The sequence below is a fragment of the Acomys russatus genome, chromosome 22 (assembly GCF_903995435.1).
Source record: "Acomys russatus chromosome 22, mAcoRus1.1, whole genome shotgun sequence".
Taxonomy (NCBI): Eukaryota; Metazoa; Chordata; class Mammalia; order Rodentia; family Muridae; genus Acomys; species Acomys russatus.
In genome coordinates, this window is record NC_067158.1 from 44,211,451 (window position 1) to 44,236,861 (window position 25,411).

General features: G+C 38.4%; 1 protein-coding gene across 2 annotated transcripts in view; it reads left to right on the forward strand.

Moving 5' to 3' along the window:
- Nucleotides 1-25,411, forward strand: part of Stim2 (stromal interaction molecule 2) — a 130,768-nt gene that overhangs the window by 46,990 nt on the left and 58,367 nt on the right. For both annotated transcript variants that reach the window (XM_051165149.1, XM_051165150.1), the window contains exon 2: nt 4,826-4,956. In XM_051165149.1, coding sequence (XP_051021106.1) covers nt 4,826-4,956 — 131 coding nt within the window. The remainder of the gene's footprint in view (nt 1-4,825; nt 4,957-25,411) is intronic.

Genomic DNA, 25,411 nt, shown 5'->3' on the forward strand with positions numbered 1-25,411 from the left:
TTACTGGCTTCGCTTAGTCCTTAGGATAAGGTCCAAATACCCTAGTACAGAAACTGAGAGGTTTGGACATCTAACATCTTGACAGCTTCCTGCCAGTGCCTCACCTCTTTTCCTATGCTCTGTCCTCCACACCCAGGAACCCACTTGCATGTCTGATGTCACTGAGCATTTTCTTCCAGCATGCTTTTCTTTCCTCTCAAGGCAATCAGCTATAGGGCATTTTGTCTTTGCTAAGTGCACTTCTAGAAAAATAGGATGACTTTCTTTTGTAGTCTGGAGTAGACTATCCACTTTTCCATAACCTACTATTTTAATGCACTTTGCACTGTTGCTGTAACAGAATGCCATAGAACTGGCCATGTATAAACAATAGAAATTAATTTCTTACAGTTTTGGAGGCTAGAAACATGTGATCAGGGAGCTGGCATGTAGGTACAAGAGATCTATTACATCGAATTGTTATGGTGGAAGAAGAAAGGGTAAGAGAGCATGAGATAGGAAATGGAAGGTGGGCAAGTGATGGCAAAAGAGCAAAGTCACCCTCAATTGTTAGCATTAATCTTTTCCTGAGGGTGTGCTTTCATAACCTAACACCCCTGGGTAGGCCCCATCCTCGGTACTTGTTACACTGGGGAATATGTTTCAAATGCAAGGCTTTTTTGGGAGGGCATATTCAAATCATGACACCATATAGCAAATGTTCCAACAGTTCATAATGTAGGAATCCACATGCCTTTCTTACTAGATTACAAATTTTAAAAAGTCTATGACATGGGCTGGAGAGATGGCTCAGTGGTAAACTGTTCTGCTCTTCCAGAATCTTGAGTTCAATTCCCAGCAACCACATGGTGGCTCACAACCATCTATAGTGAGGTCTGGTGCCCTTTTCTGGTGTGCAAGCATACATGTATATGTAATAAATAAATAAATAAGTAAATCTTTTTTAAAAAGTATACAACACTTTTTAATTTCTAATGACTGCATTGTCTTTTTAATTTCTTTTTCTTTCTTTTTTTTTGAGACAGGGTTTCTTTATGTTATCTTGGCTGTTCTGGACTCACGTTGTAGAACTAGGCTGGCCTCTAACTCACAGCAATCTATCTGCCTCTGCCACCTGAGTGCTCGGATTAAAGGTGCATGCCACCACGCCCGACTTGTCTTTTTATTTTCTAACGTATACGTTTCTTTTTATGGCATAGAAGTTTGTGATCTAAAGTATGAAGCATCAGAATGAATCAGATCTAAGATATACTCACGACAGTCCTAGCTATTGTGAACTTGTGATAGATGAAGAACAGTCTCTGCTCTGATTGCGTGCTTAGCAATGTGGGCAGAGTGATATATAAAGCAGCCAGAGATTAGATGAGTGCAGCATAAAGTGAGGTTTTAGGTACATTTCTGAAAATATAGATGAAAAATTTCAAAAATTTTAACATAGCCGCTTTTTGCTTTCTTTTTTCTAACTGCTTGGCATTGCTAGAATGTCTGTAGCCTTTACCTACTCATCTTCTATTTTGCTAGAATATTCTAGGATGTTTTTCTCTTGTTCATGGTGACATTTCCAGTGCCTAGCACAATAGGTACATAATGGTTGACATTTTTTAAATTGATAAACTGGAGTTTGGAGATGGAAATGTGTATTACATAGTACTTTTTAATGAAATACATTCAAATAAATAATAAATCTTAATTATAATCAGTCAAGTAATTGATTCTGAGATAGGATCTTGCTCTGTAGCACTGGTTGTCCTGGTGTTAGTTAGCTGTGTAACCCTGAATCATACCAGTTCTGCCTGTATGACCATGCCTGGTACAATTTTATCTGTGCGTGCATTTTCCAGGTTATATGTTACTCTTGATTATTTTTGATTACCACCCCCTCACTCTTCCCCCAATTATTAGATTTTTAGCAAATCTTAGTATTTTAAATATTTGACAGTTTGGTGGTCAACCCAACTTTTGATGGCTAAACCATCTTTCCAGCCCTGATTTTATTTTGATAGAGTCTCACTATCTGGCTGCCATGGAGCTCACTGTATAGAACAGGCTGGCTTTTTTTAAAATTTAATTTTTATTAATTTTTTAAATGTTCATTTATATTATTACACATATACAATAAACTACCTACAGCAAGAAGAACCAATGAACAGTCAGGAATTATATAAATGTTATATTCTTAGTGTTTTGGCTATTTGTATTTGGCAGCCTTGAAGAAAATATCTTTCCTATCTTGGTGCGTCTAAAATTCTGAATGTAAATCAATAACCATCATATCTCACCATTATCAACTTAAAACATTGATCTAGACCTAAAACCATGTTAACTCCTAGAAAATTAACAGGCTGGCTTTCAAGTCACAGAAATCCACCTGTCTCTGCCTCCTGAGTGCTGGGATTAAAGATGTGCCCCACCACAGCTGGTTTTTAGCGTGTACTGTTTTTTTTTTTTTTTTTTTCCCTCTCTAATTAAAAAAAAAAAAAAAAAAGTGTGGATGTTTTGCCTGCCTGTTCTCTGGACATCACTTGTGTGCTTGGTTCCTGCAGAGGTCAAAGAGGGCTCTAGGTCCTCTGCAGTTGGTGTTACTGATGCATATGAGCTATCGTGTCAGTGCTGCGAATTGAGCCCAGGTTCTCTGGAAAAGCAACAAGTACTCTTAACCACTGAGCCACATGTGACTTGTAATTGTGCTTCTCATTTTCTAGTTTTCTTTTCTCTCCTCTTTTCTTACAATATTAAAGAAAGTAAAACTCTACTTTGAATTAAAACTACAAAAATATTAAATTACTAGGGTATTTTTTCAGATTATAAGTTGGAACATGTAGATATCTGGATTTGAATTATCATTTTAATAACTTGTGCGTTTCAGGTACTTCTCTATAATTATTTTTTCTAAAAATACCAAAGTAAATATTCTATTACTACAGTAGACTTTGGTAAGCATCTGGCCTATTTGCTTTATTTTACAGATGAATGAGATAGCTAAGACCATTGACAAGTGACTTGTTCAAGCAGGACCAGATTCTAACAGTTAGTGAGATAACCATACTATGGCAATCTTACAACTGATACTAAACCTTCAAGTCACTGATTGCTAGGAATACCTCAGATTCTACTGATATTATAGTTTAAAATACAATTTTAATGATTTAGTAAAATAATAGCAATAAGTCTACCAATTTTACAGTCTCCTGATAAGTCACATAGGATGTGAGTTAAAAATACAGTGCTGTCCTATCTTGGATTATAGGCTTTTATTAGTCATATCATCAGAAGAGACCTTTCATCTACCTGGCCTTAAGTCTTAGAAGGCTCTCATAAGGTGTATGCCCTCTAAATAGTGCTTCATAGTTTATTACATTATTTTATTTTATTTTTCAGACTGGGGATGAAATCCAATGCCTCATGCATACCAGGGTTTATGTAGCCTTTGATCTTTAATTTTTGACAACTTGAATATGATGCTCTATTTATTTGCTCTTGGAAGGGATTTAGCCAACAAATGGATATTGAAGAAAGCATGAGAAATAAGATTTGAAGAAAGTCTCTTAAAAATCTTGTTGACAGTAAAATGTATACATTTGAAAAGCCAGATAGACATACTCTTGGATTATCATAAATTGAAAACTGTTCTACAGTTCCCTTCCTTACTTGTTTTGAATGTTTCTGGAACCTTTTATTTTAATTAAACAGGGTTGTACAAAAGTAACACTATCTAGTCCATGTTAATTTTTCTTTTTAATATGAGGAAATATTTTTCTTCAAAAATATTGGATACAAATTGGATACAAATATTAGATACAAAGATGAGGAAATGTTAGCTAACCAAGATGTCTGTGCCTATTATTAATTATATTACTTTCATTCAAGCTTGTTTATTTTTATTTATTTATTTATTTTATGAATTTATTCATATTACATCTCTATTGTTAGCCCTTCCCCTGTTTCCTCCCATTCTTCCCTCCCTCCCACTTCTCTCCTTCTCCCCTCCCCTATGTCTGTGATTGAGGGAGACCTCCTCCTCCTATATATGCTTTTAGAATATCGAGTCTCTTCTTGGTAACTTGTTATCCTTCCTCTGAGTGCCACCAGGTCTCCCCATCCAGGGGACGTGGTCAGAAAAGGGGCACCAGAGTTCGTGTGAGAGTCAGATCTCACTCTCCACTCAACGGTGGAGAATATCATGTTCGTCGGCTAGGTCTTGGTAGGGGTTCGAAGCTCACTGCCTATATTCTCCTTGGCTGGTGCCTTAGTTTGAGGAGGACCCCAGGACCCAGATCTGCCTGTCATAAAGTTCTTCTTGTAGGTTTCCAGGACCCTGTGGGTCCTACTATTTCCCCATTCTTCCATGCTACTCTCGCCTAAAGTCTCAATAGGACGTCCTCTCCTCTGACCCACTTTCTTGGTAAGTAAAGTTTTTCATAGTACGTATCCCTTGGACTAGTGTTTTGATATAAGTGAGTATATACCATTTGTCTGTTTTTGCTTCTGGGTGAACTCACTCATTATGATAATTTCTAGATCAATCCATTTGATCACAAATTTCGGGAATTCCTTGTTTTTAATAGCTGAGTAGTATTCCATAGTGTAAATGTACCACAGTTTCTTGGTCCATTCTTCTACTGAGAGACACTTAGGCTGTTTCCATGTTCTGGCTATTATGTATAAAGCCAAGCTTGTTTATTTATTATCATGTTAGAATATATTCTGGTGAGGCAGAAGTTCTTGGTCTTAGTCTGAAGTCTGACGTTTTTCCTTTTTAATTCTATCTAGCTGTAGCCTGTGCTCTAGCACGGTGCGTTAGTCATTGCCCTCTGCTCTGTTTCAGATCCCTGTATGGCGCTGAGCCCGCCATGCTTCACGGAGGAAGACAGGCTCAGCCTGGAGGCACTTCAGACAATACACAAGCAGATGGATGACGACAAGGACGGAGGGATAGAAGTGGACGAGAGTGACGAAGTAGGTGGAGCTCCTCGCCCAGGAGTTGTCTTCAGCCTCCAGTTCTTCCCTAATTCTTACAGCACTTAGTTCCGCTTACAGTAGTCTTTAGTGCCTTTAGCTTCTGTTTGCTTTAAAAAAACTTTTAAAAACTGTACCTTTGCTTGCTGTATTTACATGGCTTTTCTCACTTTCTTTGCTTGCTTTGCTCACTACCCCTCGTCCTCCTTTCTGTTTCCTTCCTGTTGTGATTGTGACTTCACAGATTGGTAGTTGTGGATTTTTTTTTTTTTAATTTTTAAGATTAGGGTATGAAATATAACTTCTGGGTTCTAAATCTTTAACCATAGCTAGGTCTCTAAACATGTGGATTGCCTTGTGCTTCCTGGTTACATAAACATCTTGTCATAGTTGTAGGTTTCTCAAATACAAGTCCTTCTCTGACCGTGTCACTACCCAGTGTTGTTCTGTTAGCGACAAATAGTTACCTTTCATGATTTCTCTTTCTGTATGCCTATCCTCTGGATAGCCCTGCCCATCCAGGAGGGAGTTATTACTGCCTGGCAGCTGGTTTCCAAGTGGTAGCACTCCAGGAGGTTCTTGTGTGGGTACTTATCATGCCTCTAGTTGACAGTACAAGCTAGTATCAGATTGACAAAGGCAAGCCATGTGGGTTAGCACAGGTTTAGGTGGGAAAGGATTATGGCTGCCTCACAGTGCCAATCTCTGAAGATATTACATAGTTTCGTTCTTCCTTTTTCTCCCTCTAAACTCTCCCAAGTACCTGCTTTTTCAAATTCATGACCTCTTTCTTTAATTGTTATGTTTGTGTGTGTTTGTATCATATATGTATGTGATGTGTGTTTGTGTGTATTTGTGAATACATAATACAACTTGATTACTCTATATGAAGTGTCTTGTATGTATGTTTTCAGGGCTACCTATTACGTAGTGATGGCCTTCCCTTGAGAAGACTGTTTCTCCTGCTCTCAGTTTTCCTGTTGGTCTTTGTCTAGGATTGAGGCCTCATGGACTTGTTAGCCTGACAGCATGATTATTGCTTTCCTTGTTCATCTTACGTTTGGGCAGTCATGTTGGTGAGACTTCATGAGTGTACCTTCTGACATTTCCAGGAGATGTGGTTTCACAGCAGACTCACCATTCCTGTGGAGTAGTATAGTCCTCACCCTTCAGCAAGGAAACTACATTACAGAAAACCACAGTGGATCAAAATGCAGTTTTATAATTATTTTTTTAATTAAAGTATCTCATTGAAAAAGTAAATAATTCTGTAATAGGCCTCTATTAGCCATAATTAGGGTATTTCATGAGTTTAATAAGAAATCATAGTAAAGTATTTTAATTTCTTGTAATTTGGGAATTGTAATAGTACATTTAAAAATTCAGAAATAGCATTTAAAAATTCTGATAAAAAACTTTTTCTCTTTCTTGTTTTGTAGTTGGTCTTATGAGAAAGCATTGATCAGTATAGTTTCTATTCATTCATTTAATTTGGACCTAATATTTGAGGGCCTTCTGTATATCAGATGTCCAAATAGATTCTTGGAATAATGGATGGGTAACAAAACAGATGAAATCTGTGCCTTTGAGCTAACAGGGCTCTTGCAGGGCTGTGGGAAGACACATTTAAGAAACTCGGTGCTTAACTGGGGAGAAGGGATCAGGGCAGGAAGATGGGGGAGGCTGTATGTAACTCAGGCTCTTCTTCACGAGCATCAAGTGCTCCTGACTGCTGAGCCATCTCTCCAGCCCATTTGCATTTCATCTTGGAAGTGATGTTCCATTGTCTTTCTTTTAGCCTGCTTGCTGGAACTTAGATACTGTCCAGCTGACCCTCGCAGTCGTGGTCAGGACATGAATGGGAAGATTCTGGACTACCGGGGGCACCTTGGGTGCTGCTTACCACAGCTTGTTCCTGTCTTCTGCTGAGTAGAGACATTCAGTAGGAAGTTTCTCCACATGATTATAAAGCGTTGAAGTAGTAAAATTGTCACTTCTTTCAAAAGGCTTCATTTTAAAAATGATACATAATCACACTTTTCAAGGTCAACTCTTTAATAGGATATGTTTAGAATTTTAAGGCATGATGTGTAGTGTTTTGCAGTGAATGATGGCTTTAAATTACATGTGGAAATATGTTAGAATACTTTGAGGATTACCTGGCATTCTTCTAAAAGGAAAAGCAGGGCAAAGATGAGGTGAATAAAGTAGATAAATGAGAAATTTTGCTTCCTGTTTAGAAATTACTGGTCGTTACGCTGGGTTCGTGTATTTCTGTTATTGTGGTACTGGGCTTACTCATGAAGTGCAATGTCAATTGAACATTTACTGTTTGTTTTAGAGTGTAAAGACTTTATCTTACTAAAGGATGGGACACTCCTAGAGGCACTAAGAATGAAGAACATGCTATTATTATCTGATTAGATATATCATAGAGGTTGGTCCATATGGCAAGGTCACCAGCTACAAGTAATAGAATGAGGGTTTGTAGTTCAACCTGAGCATTTAATTCATGTTACTGGCTCACAGTCTGTGTTGTTTTTCTGTGATGATGTGTATTATTTTTTTTCTAAAAGGATGCCATTTCATGAATCGGCATGACAAGGAACTTTCTTTAATTCAGAGTATTTTATGAGTCTAGTGTATTGAAGCTCTATTTTTAGCATAAGCAGCCAAAAACTGCTTGTCTAGTGAATAGAGTTTTTTAAAGGTAGGCTCAGTGATATTGTTAGTGTGATACTAACCTGCTGTAGTATCTGTGGTAGTTCAAGGGCAAAGTGATTGTTTAGTGAGTGACAGCATTGTTGTTTGTTTGGTTTGGTTTTACTTTGCATTTATTGAACTTTTCCTGGTGGGAAATCTTGGCTATCACTGTTAAACAGAGTACCTAATATGCATTTCATGGTGTTTTCTTTTTTTAAATGCATCAAAATTGAGAAGTCAGATTGTGGCCTGGACCCATATGTAATCACAGTGGCCTATGGTCCTAGGATTTGGGACTGCCTCCCGGAAGCAGCCAGCAGCAATGTATACCTTCCTGCAGCAGGACAGCAAGACCTGAAAACAAAACTTAGTTTAGCAATACATTCTTAAAATGGATTTTATTCTTTTTAACTTTAATTTCTTTCTTTTTTAGGATTTCATACTCAGGTACTGTATGTACATCATCTTAAGCTTTTTTCTCAACCTGTACCTCTTCTCATCCTCCCAGTCTCTTTCAAATTAAAGACTTCATCTTTAATCTTTAATATTTCTTTAATATTGTTTTACACACACACACACACACACACACACACACTTGCTGAGTCCATTTAATATTGTCTGTGTATATCTACTGGGGGAGCTGCAGAGTGCAGGATAATGACATTGTAAAGATAATGACATTGTAAAAAAAAAAAAAAGCATTTTGTGCCTATAGCCCGTTCATATTTAAAAGAAAATGTTACCATGTCCTGAAAGACGTTAGACACAAGAAATGACACACAGAAGCAGCAGTTAGACCTAAGTGGCCCTTGGGTATCAAGTGAGGTGTCATGGAAACTAGAAAAAGCTGGTCCACCATCACATCAAAGTCAGCAGAGCTCTGTGCCTCAGGTGGATGGTACAAAAGCCAAAGGGTTATTAGCCTCTAGAAGCCTTCAGGTTTTTTTTCCATATTTGTTCTTTAAAACAAAAAGTCTTATTGACTATAAATATTAAGAGAGCTTAGAATAATATTGATAAATCACTCAGTGCCCCTGATAGCAGTGCAGTAAAGAACCCGAGGCTGACGGCCGCTTTGCCACCTGTACATCACCAAACTACTTTGTTGTTGCACCTCTGCTGTTATAGTAAGGAATGTCTGCGTATGCACTCTCAGATACATTTTAAAGAAAGATTTATTTATTTATTGTCATACATACAGTGTTTTGCCTGCACTGTAGAAGAGAGCACCCGATCTCACTATAGATGGTTGTGAGCCATTATGTGGTTGCCAAGAATTGAACTCAGGACTTTTGGGAGAGTAAGCCGTGCTCTTAACCTCTGAACTATCTCTCTAGCCCCCAGATGCAGTTTTAAATACCTGTATTTAAATAACATTGCATATATTAGATATTAAAATACGAGATACAAGTAAACTTCTTCTCAGCTGCATTAGATTGTGTGCCCCTTTGTACACTCTGAATAACTCTATTTGGAGGTGTCTGCACTAATAAGCTGTGAAAACAAGTTCACACTCTGTGCCACATGGCCTGCTCTGCATTTTTGTAAGAACAGACAAGTCTGAGCATTTTTACTGAAGTGCATTCAGAGGTACTGCTGTGAGTGCATATTTCCTAACCACATAACACATGAGCTTCTGATGCTGATATCTATCTATGGTACCTGCAAGGAATGGCAGGGCTCAGTTATCTCTGTGCAGATTTAGAAAAGCAGGAGATGTGTGCGCCTGAAAATTTAGATAGTTTTCTAAGGGAGGATGTAACTTTTTCTTCTAACATTTAATGTGTCTGGTTTTATGTTGCAATCTTTATCCACTTGGACCTTAGTTTTGTGCAGGGTGATAAGGGTCTTTCTGTCATCTTAAGCAGTGCTTCCAGCTCACTATTATGAAAGTCTGACAAACGATGCTGCTTCCTGTTGTGATTTTTGGTTTTTTGTCAGATTGCACCATGAATTTTTCTTTGTATTTTCTATGAAAATATGGATGTAGAATTAATGCAGAGAAGAGCTAGGTTTATATTTTTCTGGGGAAAAACCTTTGCTGTTTTTGAAGTAAGATGGTTGAAAACCTAGATGATGAAAAGCCATTATGTAAATTACTGACTCAGATTTTAATGAATTGTTCTACTGTTTTTATAGTTGTATCTAAACATTTTAATTTAAATTGTAAAATTTCTACCCCGCTCCAGTATTTAGTTGCGTATCCAGCGTTTTAATGTGTTATCGTGACAGTTGTAGCACTCACCCACTTACTGGACTTTCTCCTGTATCTTTGGGATTCCAGCTCATTTGCCAACTATCTCTGAGTAAATGGCATGAAAAGAACTGATGCTCTGGCAGTTTTCTTCAGGGAAGCAGGTTTTAGAGTCTGTCTATGCTCCAGTGCAGGGCCTCGCACCCACGCACTTACTGGTTTCATAGCGCGGAACCAGTGGCTTAAAAAAAGCCTTCATGAGGTTGAGGTTGGGAGAGAAGAGTGGTGGGAGACATATGGAAGGGATTGGAGTGCATTAGATCAAGCTTGTGTGTGAGTGTGTGTGTTTGTGCAATTCTCAAATAATATATTTAAAAAGAGAAAGAACTGATTTTCCCAGAGCTTTTCATACTATATGTATGTTCTTGAAAGCGATTTCTGTAGGAGTGAAAAGATTCTGTGTCACCCAACCATTTGTTTCCGTTTATGCTATCTTAATCTCTAGCAGAATTCTGATTTATTCCAGCAGGCTCTTTCTTGAAGCTGCATTAGTTATCGGCTATTTGAGAAGCTCCTTTAGTATTTCATCATTGAGTTTCCCGTAGACTAAGTTGGCCCTTCTGGTTACGATGGAACTTAGCCACCATTGTATGTATAATTTTTGTGAAACAATGGACTTAAAATGGCTACATATAAACTCAGAAAGAGTGGATATGAGATCTGTCAAAGAATCAAGAGCTTCCAGACTCATTTTTCATGGCAGAGAAGAGTAAACATTCAACTCAGTACATTTACCTCTTTCTAGGCATGACAACCTTGCTTTAAACTAGGAAATCGTTTTTGTTGCCTCTCAGGTTCTTTCAATTTAAATCAAACCACCTACTGATTATACAGTTTCATTTAAAAAAATCTCATATTTCTGTTCCATTAATTTTTAATTTCCCTCACTTTCGCACCCGACATGTTACAGCCTGGCAGGGGCAGAGCAGTGGGAGTGAGTTGGGGCTGTGCATCTGGCCGTGACAGTTGCAGCCTGTCTGTACTGCTGGTCCTGTTCCTCTCCTCCCCCTGAGGATGCTCAGGACCACAGCATGGCATTGCACTTACATAATACAGCTCTGGAGAGTTTAGCACACTTTTACATATTGTTTCATTTTCTAGAAGATGTCAGAATCTCAGTGTTTACAGACCATATTCCACAAATGAAGCCCAAAGATGCCTTGGTGTAGCATGGTCACCGTTAGTCTTGTATTGTTGTTATTATAGAGTGGCAATAGAGGTCTTCGTTCAAACTTGGGTACTTCTAAGAGCGAGGAACAGTACTATTAATAATTATACCAAGACAGCAGGTGTAAATGTAGCCTCTCTAGATGTAAACATAGCCAGGGCCATGTTATTACATGTACCATACAGATAGTTGTAATTCTGCTTTCTGTTGTACTTAATTTAATTCATCAGTGTTTACTCCCTTCCTAAGTTGTTATAAGTTCATCTAAATATCGAGCCATACTTTGTACTATTAGGATTTATATGATTACTCGGAACCTTTTCATATGGTTCAGTTTTCTTTAGTAACATGAAAAACCTATGCAGGAATTTAAGTGTGTGTGTGTGTGTGTGTGTGTGTGTGTAGGTCTGTCTGTGCATGTCTGCAGACATACATGCATCTGTGTGAGCATATGTTTAGCGGTCAGAGGAAATTTAATTCTAAGGAGCCATCCTCTTTGTTTTTTATTTTGAAACAAAATGCGCTATTGGACTAGAGCTCACCAAGTAGGCTAGGCTAGCACCAGAGGTCCACTTATTTCTTCCGTCCCTGCATCAGGATCACAATTGCAAGCTACCATATGTGGCTTTTGTTATGTGGGTTCTGGGGATCAAACTCAGAAAGTTTAAATTTGTTTTCCCTTCCTAAAGTTGCCACTTTTGAATTCTTTAGAAGTGATATAGCTACATAATGTTTTGTGTAGCAAAACACTATTCATTAACCCTTTCATAGATTTTATAATTTTGTAGTTTCTTAGATTTCCCAAATGTATTTTTGTTCTTTCTAAAAATGTCTCTTCTTTATTGAGGTCTAATTGGTGTATGTGCCGTGTGTGTGTGTGTGTGTGTGTGTGTGTGTGTGTGTGTGTGTGTGTATGCATATATATATTCATGCTAATATGCAGCATGATTTGATGCACCTTATACATATGTCCTAACACTTCACTTAAATACTGTTTGGAATAGTATCGTGATTATTTTTAACGTTTTGATTTTTGTTTTATTCTCATTGTTTTAAACTTTATTTTCTTGGCCCTATAAGAGTTTAGTAAATGTGCCTGATATTTGATCATTCAGTTAAACATAATACCCCTAATACTTTGAAGTTCCTGTGTTACATGTGGTAGGGGATCACCATCTAGGTGGTCATATGATGTTATAACTGTTTAATAAAAGGTACATTCTGGCACATTACATACTAGGAATGTGAATGAATCATGGAAATGGCCTGTGTCTTAGAGAAGATAATATCTGCCTGTTTAGGGCGTGCCACGCAAAGCTTGCTGTAGAGCCTGTGCTGGGCCTTATGAAATAAATGGCCGTAGTGTTCACAGGCTTGGCTGACACGCAGGACATTCTATGATGTGGAATCAGGATGCAGACATAGCAGTCAAGGAAGAGTGATGTGCCGAGTTTTCCCAGGGAAAGACCAGAACTGCAGAGTGCTGGATGTCACCTCTTCATTCTTTCAACCTGCTTTAGTTTTTTGCACCTTCAGTGTAGGTACTCTGTAGGATGTTTGTTGTTAGGCCTCTTTCCCTTTTTAGTTTCTAGAAGTTTCATGCTGGCTCCTGGATTTAATTATCACTTCCATGTATATTAGATTTGGACATCTCTCTAGAACAGTGTTCTCAGTCTTCCTAATGCTGCGACCCTTTAGTAATGTTCCTCGTGTTGCAGTGACCCCCAGCCATAAAATTAATTTTGTTGGTACTTCGTAGCTGTAATTTGATTGTGTTATTGCATTCTAATGTAAATGTCTTACATGCAGGATAACTGTGAAAGGGTCATTTGACCCCCAGAGGGGTTGCAACCCATAAGATGAGAAACACTGATTTAGAATTTTCCTCATACATTTGATCTGGTATAATTTCCAGCTCTTTTGCTTAGATGCCAGCAAAGCACATGTTTTCACTTGTTTTCTTTCCTAGAAGTCTTAGGCTGATTGAATCACTGGCTTAAAGAAAACATTTCTTATATTTTGGTTGTGAGTCTAGCCTTTAATGGCTGAACCATCTCTCCAGCTAACCTTGTCTACATACAGATTGAGTTCTAGAACAGCCAGGGCAGGGCTACACAGAGAAACCCTGTCTCGAAAAAGGGGGAAAAAAAAAGAAAAAAAGAAAAGAAAACAAATTCTTTATCCTCTTTTAGTTGGCTGTTCTTCTCATCCATTTATCAGCTGACTTAGTTTTGCTCTCATGTCACAGTGTCATCCCTGCCTTCTAACTTCTCAGGGCTACTGAGATGATTATTATGTTGTTTGTAGCTGGCATGGCCATTGCAGTCTTCCATTTAAATCTATCTTAATAAAAACACATAGAGTGTAATACATGGTTGTTTTCTCTCCTGTTTAAAACTTACATCAGACCATATCTTGGGTGGTCTCAAATTTCCATGCATGTCACAATTGCCAGAGGACTTTTTCCAGCACAGATGGTTCGGCCCACACTGTTTCGTATTCAATAGGTCTGATTGAGGTTCTAGTAAGTTCTCTGGTGATACTGATCCTGCTGGTCTAATAGACATGCTGAGACCCACAGCTGTAGTCTTCCAATATAGTTTAGGCTTCCTAGCTTGGCGTTCATGGCCTTTTATAGTTAGCACAGTCTGCCTGTCTGTCTAGTTGTGGTCAGTTACTATACAGCTTCCTCCACACTCTTTTTGCCTTAACCAAGGTGAAGTATTAAGAGCTTTTTGTATACAGCTTTTATTCTTAAGCCCTGTGCTAGATAGTTTTATGTCAACTTGACACAAGCTAAAGCCCCCTGAGGAGGAGGGAGCAGCCTGGACTACAGAGCAAGTACTAGGACAGCCAGAGATGCACAGAGAAAGTCAGTCTCAAAAAACCAGGAAATAAAATAAAATAAAATAAAATGCCTCCTTAGGATCAACTATATGCAAGTGTTTAGAGCATTTTCTTTTCTTTTCTTTCTTTCTTTCTGTTTTTGTTTTTGTTTTGTTTGTTTTGTTTTGTTTTGTTTTGTTTTGAGACAGGGTCTCTCTGTGTAGCCTTGGCTGTCCTGGACTCACTTTGTAGACCAAGCTGGCCTCGAACTCAAAGTGATCCACTGGCCTCTGCCTCCCGAGTGCTGGGATTAAAGGCGTGCGCCACCTCTGCCCGGCTAGAGTATTTTCTTAATTAGTGATTGATATTTGAGAGCCCCGCCCGTTGTGCTGGAGGTCCTGGGCCCTGTAAGAAAGCAGGCTGAGCAAGCCCCAGGAAGCACGCATTCCTCCATGCCTTCTGTGTCAGCTCCTGTCTCCAGGTCCCTGCCTTACTTGAGTTCCTGCCCTCACTGCTTCTTTTTGATGCTGAACTGTGGTGTGGTAGCATAAGCCAAGCAATTTGTCTTCCCCAAGTTTCTTTGGTCTTGATGTTTCCTCACAGCAGTAGTAGCCCTGACTAAGACAAGCCCGCAGAGGCATTTTATGTGTGCTTTCTTATGTTTGCTGTTTAACTTTGCTTATTAAAAGTACAGTCATGTTAGGACTCAGGATATAGTTTGGTTGTAGCTTTAGCCTAGAGTGAAGGCATCTTGTAAGGTTGATGCTAGTTGGCAGATTCAGTACAAGTAGAAACTCAATATAAATCCTTCTTTTTCTCTATTTTTTTTTTTTTTTTTTTTTTTTTTTGCCATCACTGTTCTTCCAACTCAGTGGTCTCTTGTTTTGTATTATATTACTGATATTTTTAGGTTTGTAATTTAGTTTGATCTGATTTCCAATCTAATTTCTTTTATCATGTTTTCTCCTTTTGATTTTAACTAGCTCACATTACATAGTTGCATGTAATGATTGATGAAAATTGATCTCTTTCTTTAGGGTATAACAAAGATGTCTTAAATAAACAAACAGACAAACAAACAAAACCCCCAACAGTCCCTCGGTATTACTGATTTTCATATTTGAAGAATTGGCCTATGGCTACTACCCTAAACCGCAATGATAGAGCTCTGTTTGAATCTCACTCCCAAAAACCAAGTGGTAAAGACACCAACTATTGCACTTTGTTGTAAATTAATGCAGTGTTTTAAAGATTTTCTTGAAGATCCTGGGGGAAAGAAATATCTTTTTAGTAGATACACTTCTGTCTTTATGAGGAATTTTTTCTATTTTTTTAAACGTGTGTGTGTGTGTGTGTGTGTGTGTGTGTGTGTGTGTGTATGCATGCGCATACACCACTGCATGTGTATGGACGTCAGAAGGCAATTTGCAAGAGCTAGTTCTTTCCTTTCAACATGTGGGCTTCAGGGATCGTGATAATCAGTTCGAGATTAGTGACAATTGCCTTTTCTCAAGGAGCTGTCTTGCTGGCTTCAAGTTTCTTCAAATCTTGATGACTTAGGTCCCTTTAAAAAGTGTATTCTTTGAAAATTTCATAATATAATGTTTTGATCTTATACTACTACCTCCCTCCAAGTCCCCCGATATCACTTGCATTTTTGATGCATATTTTATATACAACTTAATACAGAGATTTTTAGCTCAATAGTTTTTGAGTTTTGATAAGCAGACACACCTTTTTATGCACAACATAATGGCGTAGATTTAGGTATACATGTTGGTTTTGAAAAATGTACAGTTCTATGTGTCTGCCACGTGAATTTGAGGTACAGAACATTTTGATCTTCACATTCTTATGTAGATGACAATAGTGATAAAATTTTCTGTTATGCAATCTTATATGTATAATTGGGTAGTAATTTTTCTTTAGACTCTGTATTCAGATTTTATTTCCCATACACTGGGATGTGTTTAAAACCTGGCGGTGATCTAATTCTGACCAGTGAGGTTAGGATTGTCTCATTGCCAGAGGCCATATAGCTATTAAGATCACAAGCTGTATTTGTGCACATAAACTGTCTTCTCCCTGTGTGTTGTGAAATCCGTTTGTGTCCTTGGAAAAGCAACACCTCTCTTCACGTACTCACCTCCTCTCTCGCTGTTCCAGGGCAGCTCTTTAGGCCATTTCTTCTCTCCGCAGCTGTCTTTCCCATTTTCTCCTGAAACCTTTCCATCTGTCTGAAACCTGCCATTCCTTCTTCTTTGTAAACACACAAAATAAAAACTTTGTTGAATCAAAGTTTTCCTTTTTTCTCTTTGCCTCGTCTCTCCTTTGAGTACAACAGAATCCCTCCAGGAGGACCTGTGTATTATTTCTGCTGTGTTTTGTTTCGAATACCTAGGTTTCTGTCTTTGTTACTCAGTGCAGCCCCTTCTCATGATGCTTGCTGGTGTTGCTATGCAGGGGTAGTATTCAGTCTTCACTTTCCAGCATCATGTCCAAAATGCCTTCATATTAATCAATATGATTATATTAATCAGTTTCACTTGGCTCTCCCAACTTTCCGTCTATTGGGTTACTTCTTTTCAGTTTCTTTGCTGATTTCTTTGTTATTTTCCTGTTCTTACACTTCTTTGCCCATTGCTGCCACCTCTTGGAGAGCTTTCCTAGCCTCAAAGCTTTCACCTGCCCTCTGTTATTGGCACCCTGACCGTGAGAGTTTTGTGTTCAAATTCAGCAATATCTCCATCATGACATGTAAACGTCTTCTAAGTATTTAAAATCCTGTCCTGATTTCTGCATCATTGGCTATTCTCCTCATTGACCTTGTTTAAAATTCTCTCTCTCTCTCTCTCTCTCTCTCTCTCTCTCTCTCTCTCTCTCTCTCTCTCTCCACATTACTTTCTCGGTGACAGGAACTCGCAGTAACTTGCAGGACCTTGCTTGTTCAGAGAAAGAATGTGATCTACTCCCACCACTGGTGCTCTGTAACTTAGAGTCCCAGTATCAAAGTAAAGCAGTATTAGTCCCTTCATATTGTAAGTTTTCATACTAATTGTAGTCCACATTTTCATGACAAGAAGCAAATTTAGTTTCACAGAAAATAGGAACTTCTTAACTTAAATATCTTACTGATACTCTCATCTATAAAACCATATAGCTATAGTTCAGTTTATAAAAGGCACTTCAAGTTAGAAATGTAAATTTCCACTTAAACCATCAATTTATTTATTTATTTTTGTTTTGGTATAGTATACATTTTTTTTTATTTATAGTATACATTTTTTTCCTTTGGGATATTATATTTTCTCTGTTTTAGAATTACAGATATGTATTTACTTTAAAAATTTTTTTTTATTAATTTATTCATATTACATCTCAATTGTTAGCCCTTCCCCTGTTTCCTCCCATTCCTCCCTCCCTCCCACTTCCCCCCTTCTCCCCTCCCCTATGTCTGTGATTGAGGGAGACCTCCTCCCCCTATATATGCTCTTAGAATATCGAGTCTCTTCTTGGTAACTTGCTATCCTTCCTCTGAGTGCCGCCAGGCCTCCCCATCCAGGGGATGTGGTCAGAAAAGGGGCACCAGAGTTCGTGTGAGAGTCAAATCTCACTCTCCACTCAATGGTGGAGAATATCATGTTCGTTGGCTAGGTCTTGGTCGGGGTTCGTAGTTTACTGCCTATATTCTCCTTGGCTAGTGCCTTATAAACCATCAATTTAATTTGGGAAGAAATGATATGATGTAATGAAATCTGTCTAATTTCTAAATTTCAGTTTTTATGTGTATGCATGAGTGTGGTGTATTAAGTGTGTGGGGTTATCGTGAGCATGCTCGTACATGTGAGAACATGCATCAGTGCCAACCATCTTCCTCTGTGTGAAAGATACCTATTTAATCATTTATGCTTATAGCTGAAACTCAGGGAGCTCAACATTCACACCCTTGCCCATGAGCTTCTTACATCCACCAGAAGATGTTCCAACCTTGTATTCTACCTATCTGACTTGTGTCTTTGTCCTCCACCCCAACCTCCTCCGTGAGCTCTGTCTAAATGAACTTTTATGAGCCAGCTGCCGTCCACTTTTACTTAGATCCTCTTGCCCACAATTTCACCCGAGAAGACCCACTCTTTTTTTTTTATGTGTGTGTGGATTTTATTTATTTTTTATTTTTTAAATTTTATTAATTTATTCAGAGTACAACTCAATTGTTATCCCATCACTTGTATCCTCCCATTCCTCCGTCCCTCCCACTTTAACCCTATTCCCCTTCCCTAGGTCTATGACCGAGGGGGACCTTCCCCCCCCCCCCCCCCCCGTATGGTCATAGGCTATCACGTCTCATCTTGGTAGCCTGCTCATTCTTTCTTTGAGTGCCACCAGGCCTCCCCAGCAAGGGGAGCTGGTCAAATATGGGGCACCAGAGTTCATGTCAGAGTCAGTCCCTGCTCTCCACATAACTGTGGAGAATGTCCTGTCCATTGGGTAGATCAGAGCAGGGGTTCAGTGTTTACTATTTTCCTTGGTTAGTGTAGTAGTTTGAGCAGACCCCCTGGGCCCTGGTCCACCCGTCATGATGTTCGAGAAGACCCACTCGTAAGGATGCCGCTCTGCATAAGCGTTAGGGTATGGCCTCTGGGGTCATTTTGCTTAGTTTCCTCTTGCCTTTTTGAGTTAGCTTAGAAAGATAATCTTCTGAGCAATAATGAGTACTTGCTGCCCACTGAAGTTTTTCTCCAGTTCATGAAGGTTAAGCTCGGATTTCAGGAAAGATTTCAGTTGAGGAGCTGGTACAAAAAGTATGATAGCATTAGGATCTCCACCACCTTCGGGTTTCTCAGGTACTTGACGTTTAGTTCTCACAGCTGCGCCTTGAGGTCTGAGTTTATCTGCTGCTGAGGCATGGCTAGCAGGTGCCTAGGTACAGCTTGGCTTCCTGCTCACTGATACGCTCCACTGTCTTGTAGAGCTGGCTTAGGAAGAGGCTCGGGGCTCCAAGGACTCAGAAAGGAAAGAGGTTCTCAATGAATGTGGAGCTCAGCTTCCCAGCTGAGCACTCTGGATGCACTGTGTCCCACCTCCTGTCCTCGTCTCTTTACCCTGCACTGGATTACAAATGTCTGTTAGAGTGCTTGGCTTTTGGTAGATGCTGCGAATCCTAACTTAGGTCCTTATACTTATCCAGCAAGCATTTTATCTTCTGAGCCATCTCCCTAGCCTCTCCCTAACTTCATGTGCTAGAAATTTAACCTGGCCTGGAAGTGTTGGGAGGCCATACATAATTACTGTTAATTTAGGTCACAAAGACCACTTTCTGCTACATGTATTAGTCTAGGTGAGCAACAGGACATGGGCAGGCCCCCCCCCCAAGCCATAGGAGGATGTAGTGAAAAGGCCCTCATCAGATTGCTCTTAGACTTGATCTTAGACTACCTAGCCTCTACAAATATGAGAAAAGTCTATCTTTATCATTATCGAAAAATCTTTAAATTACTATTCCTAGGTACTTGGATATGCTAGTAGAAAATGGACTAAAACCTCTGTTCATTGGATGGAAACTCTTTTCTGTTTCTTGGAGACCCTGGGTAGTACCTGATTTAGTTCTGTGGCTTTCTTGGGATTATAAAGACACTGCTACTGAATCCAGGTAATAGCTCTCTCCATTAGAAGTTAAGAGAGAGTATGGAAATGTATACCATGGGCTTTATAACTTTGTTATTCCATTAAAAAATTAATATATGACAACTATCTAGACCTTGCACTGAAAATATCCTAAAGTTATGTCATACTAAATTGATGTAATTTCATTAAATGTTACATAACTTTTGACAAGTTCTCTTTTTTTAAAAATTAAGTGTAAAGAGATGTATGTTACATTTAATTTTGCATTGATTTGCCTAATGAATTCTGGTGAGGAGCATTTGGCATAATTACAAGCCTTACTTTTATAATATTATAGTGGAGGCTTTTGAACATGTTATGTAGTTTTGTCTTGCTATGTGATAAGTTCTAAGAAGTTAAAGATCTTGGTAAAGGCAACGATGACTTCACCTTCTTGGTTGCTGTTACTAAGGCTGAAATCTAAAACGGTCCTGCCAGTTATATTCCCACAGATGTATGAATATTCAGTATTGTACAAAATGGATAAATCACACCTTTTTCTCAACAGCTTTGTAAAATATCATTGACTTAGGATAATTACACATATTTCCCTATGTATTTAATTTATCTATAATCATAAATCCATCATGAAGATTGAGAGTTCATCTGTGCCCTCTTCTTCTGTCTACAGTTGGGTTAAAACCAAAATGTTCCTTGTAGTTCAGCCCTCCTGATGTTGAATTCTTCTAGTGTTTGATTTCCTTGACAATGTTTTTTCCTGGGTAAGATTTCTAAGTTGGCAGGCTTGTTTGTTTGTTTGTTTGTTTTTAATCTCGTATGTTACATGTGCTACTGTTGTATTTTCTACATTGCACTGTGTCTGATGCAACACCTGTTGTCTTCTTGATCGCTTTCCTCTGAGACGTATGCCTGTCCAATCTCTGGTTTCCTTTAAGACTTGACGTTTCTGTTTTAGGTTATTGACTAGTGTGGTTCATTTAAGGTACTCTACAACTTTTTACTAAATTTGCTATCCTTTTGTCTGCTGTATTCAGCCATACATCTCAGTGTTTTTCTTCCACTATCTTGTGTCTAAAATATTGGCTTGGGTTTTGTTTTGTTTTTTAACTTTAATTGTTATGCTTCTATTTAACATGCTTAGTATGTGTCTTAGCTTGTTGGATATGTTGACTATAGCTGCAAAATATTTATTTTATTTTAAATTATGTGCATGTTTGGGGGGGGGTGAGTACATAAATGCAGATATCTTTGTAGAGGCCAAAAGAGAGCATCAGATTCTCTGGAGCTGAAGTTATAGGTGGTTGTGACCTGCCATGTACTGGGACCTGAACCCAGGTGCTCTGGAAGGAGCTGTGTGTGCTTAACCTCTGCGTCACCTCTCCAGCCCTTGGGCTGTATATTGTTAATATTTTTTAAAAGCCCTAATTCTCAACTATTTCACTTTTGATTGCTCTTTGCTTTTGGTTGCTGTTTTCCTGTATCTTAGTGTGCTCAGTAATTTGACTGATTGAGTGCCACACATTTTAAGCATTGTCATCTTGGGTAAAGAGTATTTTGTAATTTATAAATGTTCTCAAGCTTTCTTTTTGAACTGGGCAAAGTACTTTGAGAAAGTTTAATGGGGTGAGGGCCATTCATACTTAGAACATTTTAAGTAGGATCATTGTAGAGTTCATTTCAGGGTTAATATTCTCCAGTAATGAAGCAAAGCCAATCATAGTGTTCTCTCTGGTTAGTTCTGTATTTGGAGGTTTTCCACTCTGAAATAGGCACAGTGCCCTCCTTGTGTGAGCATGAGGATTGCTTTCTCCAATGTTCTTAGATCAATTTGTTTCCTTGTCTTGAGTTTATTCCTCACGTGTGTGTGTGTGTGTGTGTGTGTGTGTGTGTGTGTGTGTGTAAGTCAGCTCAAGGCACAAAGACTACTTTTTAAATGTCCAGGCTCACACTTACAAATAGTCCTGTAGTCTCTTGCACCCCTGGATCCCCCAGACTCCCACTGCATTTCTTCCTTTGAGAGCAGTGGCTTGATGCTTATAGCTTCTTTCTTCTTATAACATATTCTAGAAATCATGTCTCTAAATTTAGAACAACACTTAGCCCATTTCCTGAGCTATCAAAATTATTGATTCTGGTCTGTCTAGGATCCTTTGCTCCTTTGTATCTAGTGTCTTGAAAATTGGTGTCCACATAGTTTGCCTGGTATTTTAGTTGCTGTGTAGGAGGATGCTAAATCTAATCTTTGTAACTTCATCTATACTGGAAATGAACATTCTGGCTTACCAGAATTTTAGTAAGTAGAACATGGAGACTTAAATATGTAACCTCTCCTTAAATAGCCACACATTTCTTCTGAGCAATTTGACATGTTGATGCTATGTTAATTGGACATAATATTGACTCATAATATTGCATAGGTATTTGTTTGTATAAATTCTTGGATGGCAAAAATATAGTGAAGTTAATAATTTGGTAGTTAAAGAATACTGGAACGTGGAGCCAAAGCCTAATGGTAGGCTTTGATAAGCTCCAAATGATGAAGACTGTGGTACATTTCTCGTTGTCATGACAACCATTTATTGTAGTCTTAATACAGCAACAGCCCCATCCACTTGCTGCAGGGGACATGTCCCAAGACCTCCCAATGGATGTCTAAAACAGCAGGTAGCATCGAATTCTATATATAGTATATTTTTCCTGAACATATAGACCTATTATAGTATTAATTTGGGTAATTAGGGTAAGGAATTAGTAACTCATAATAGATTTCATCAGCATCATAGAAGTTTTTCCTCTCAAGGGAAGTGGACATACTTTTGTCATATCTGACTTGTTGGTATTGCTAGTCTTCTCTTTGGGCTATTATCAAGTGAAATTAGGTTTATTTGAACACAAGAGAGTAGATTGATTACTGAGATGGCGTCTGAGTAATTCTTGGGTAAGCATTATATACAGTGTGGCTACTCATACAGCTGGGAATAGTTAGAGCCTGGACAGAAGAGGAACATGATGGTGAGCTTATATTGAAGTACTCAGACCAGAGGACACAGTTTAAATCTGATATATAATTAATGAAACTATAGAAAGCATAACTTGAGAAAAGAGGATCCACTTGAATAGTAACAGTTTCTCAACATGCCACAGGTACTCTTCAGCTAATAAACCCATTGTATTAAAATATTTAAGAAAGTCACTTAATACTGATAAAAACTCATCATAAAGTAGGAATATCTGAATTAAGTCACTGTTAGGTGTTCTCTGTGTTAAAATCTCCCTGCTTCTGTCTGTGTTGTTGTATCTTCATAGGTAACTTTTTGTTTTTTGTTTTTTTTTAAAAATAAGAACCCAGATTTTGTCAATCTTCTGTCTATATATTTGGATTATAACTTGATGAGTTTCTAATGTCACTGACTAGTACAATTTTTTTAATTAATAGGCAAACTAGTGGAATGATAGTCAATTTTTAAAAGATATTTTGACTTGTAATTATAATATCGAGGAGGAGTCATTGATGTAGACTATATCATCCTGATAGATTCCAACTCAAAAACATTGTTTCTCTTGCTGGACAGTGGTGACACATGCCTTTAGTCCCAGTACTCAGGAGGGAGAATCGGTGAGTCTGAGTTTGAGGCCTACAGAGCGAATTCCAGAACAGCCAGGGCTACACAGGAAAGCAAGCAAGCAAGCAAGCAAGCAAGCAAACAAACAAACAAACCTGTCTTTAACCTCCCCAAAACAACAACAGCAGCAGCAGCAGCAACAACAACAACACCCATGTGTTTCTGAAGTTTCTTTGTAAATTAATCGCTTGAATCATCTATCTGTTGTCCATTGACTGGCCTGTTTGAAGCAGTATTATAAATAACGGTTAAGGTCTGACCTACCGTTACTAGTATTGACAAGTAATTATGAGGCCTGTCGGGCCTGAACTCTTCTGAGAATGGATTTTAACAAGGCATTCTCATGCATTTATTACAGGTAAGCTGTGCTTTGTCAGATAGGTTTTGAATTTTGGTAGCTCAGGGAATAGGGATAAGTGTTCTGAGTTGGTGCCAGAGCAACAGGGAGTTAGTTTGTAACTAACTGGGTAGAGTAAAGTTATGCTTGTAGTAAAGTATAAACTTCCCAAATGATTTTCAGGTTTTTATTAGCACTGGGTTTAAATACCTGAACTTAGGAACTGAAGACATTTGTTTTCGTATTATAAGTAATGCACCTTTTGCTATTATGTGAGAACATAGTATAATTTGTGTTCTTTTATATTTTTAAATTACACATATTGAGTGATTGATTGGTATGAGGCACATTTGTGCTGTAGCACTCCTGTGGAGATCATAGGACAACTTAGAGGAATTGGTTCTCTCTTTTTACCTGGTGGTTTCTGGGTGTTGAGCTGAGGTCACCAGGCTTGGTGGCAAGTGCTTGTGCTTGGTCTTTAGAAGTGAGAATGTGGTGAGGCGGATCAGCAGGTAAAAGCACTTGCCACCAAACTTCATCACTTGATCCAGAACCCAAGTGCTGGAAGGAGAAACTCCTTCAAGATGTCCTGAAATTCTACATTCATGCTGTGTCATGTGCATGAGCATACACATAAATTAAATAAATATAAAATAAAATAAAGTGGGCACTGATAATTTTTTCTTGTCTATTCTTTCTTGAAAGATCCTATACTAAGCTATTTTTATGCTCTTTTCAAGACAGGAAGACCCTGCAGTTGTTTATAAGAAACCCATCTGCTATAAGTGACTCAATTATCAGATTTTGGACATTGCGTTATTTTGATGACATGTGTCCTTTGGGAACTTCTCTCTACTTCCATCGTCAGTGAAGAGGCTGTAGTTTTCTTCCATATCTCAATCTCATGTGTTTTGTTTTAGAATATCTGAAGTGGAACTCTGTAATACTGGGAAGTGGGAGACTAAAGAGACGCTAAGTAGCCTGCAAATGTTGGACAGTTAGTGGTAGTCAGATTTTGAGTGTCTGTCAGAGTCCAGCGCCTTGAGTGCTTAGCTGTGGTGATAAATCATGGCTCTTGAGTATTGAGGCTTCAAGAGGATCCAATTTGTATAGTGGAAATAAAAACCCTGTGCAGCCCAGAAATACAAGTAGGAAGTCCTGGAGCACTGGGGCAGCGATGTGCTTCTGTGCTTCTCGCTCGCTCTTTGTGCTGACCTCTGCTGTTGCCATTACTTGCTCTCTGCATGCTTATTGGCTTCATTTCTTCCACCTTACCTGGCCCATTGTGACTACTTGCATCATGGTACTTTCAAAATAAGAGTATCTCCTTGAAGATCTAGAAACATGGCCAAGGAATCCATCCTCTGAGCAAATAGCTATGGAGTGGGTAACAGAGTTGGGGAGGACTGAGTGAATATAAGCATGGGCCTTTACTAATGTAGTAGTTCCCAGGGGAAAGGGCTAGAACTAACTATAACATCCAGTTAATAGTTTTAATGTGTATTAGGTTTTATTACAGCAGAGTCACAAAACAATACAAATATCTGATGTATATTACAGATGCAAAAACTGAAATGAGTATATGACATGACTTCCTAAAAAAGATAGGTAAAGCAATATATTTTATTTTTACTTAGTGGAGTCATCTGTTGAGTCATTTTGAAAAGCATATTCAGTCAGCACTTATTCATGGGTCAGTCCTTTGTTAGTGTTGTCATCTTAGGATTTCTTGGAGTAGGTTTGTATATGATTGAATTTCAGATTCTGCTTTCAGATTTCCCAACTCATAGATTCCAGCAAGTTGTAAGATACTTTTTTTTTGCTTATGTATTTTTTAGTAATTTGTTGATTTTCAAAATCAAATTAGTACTTTCCTATAAAGCCTTAGAGAATTCTGAGCAGGTAGAATTGTGTATTCT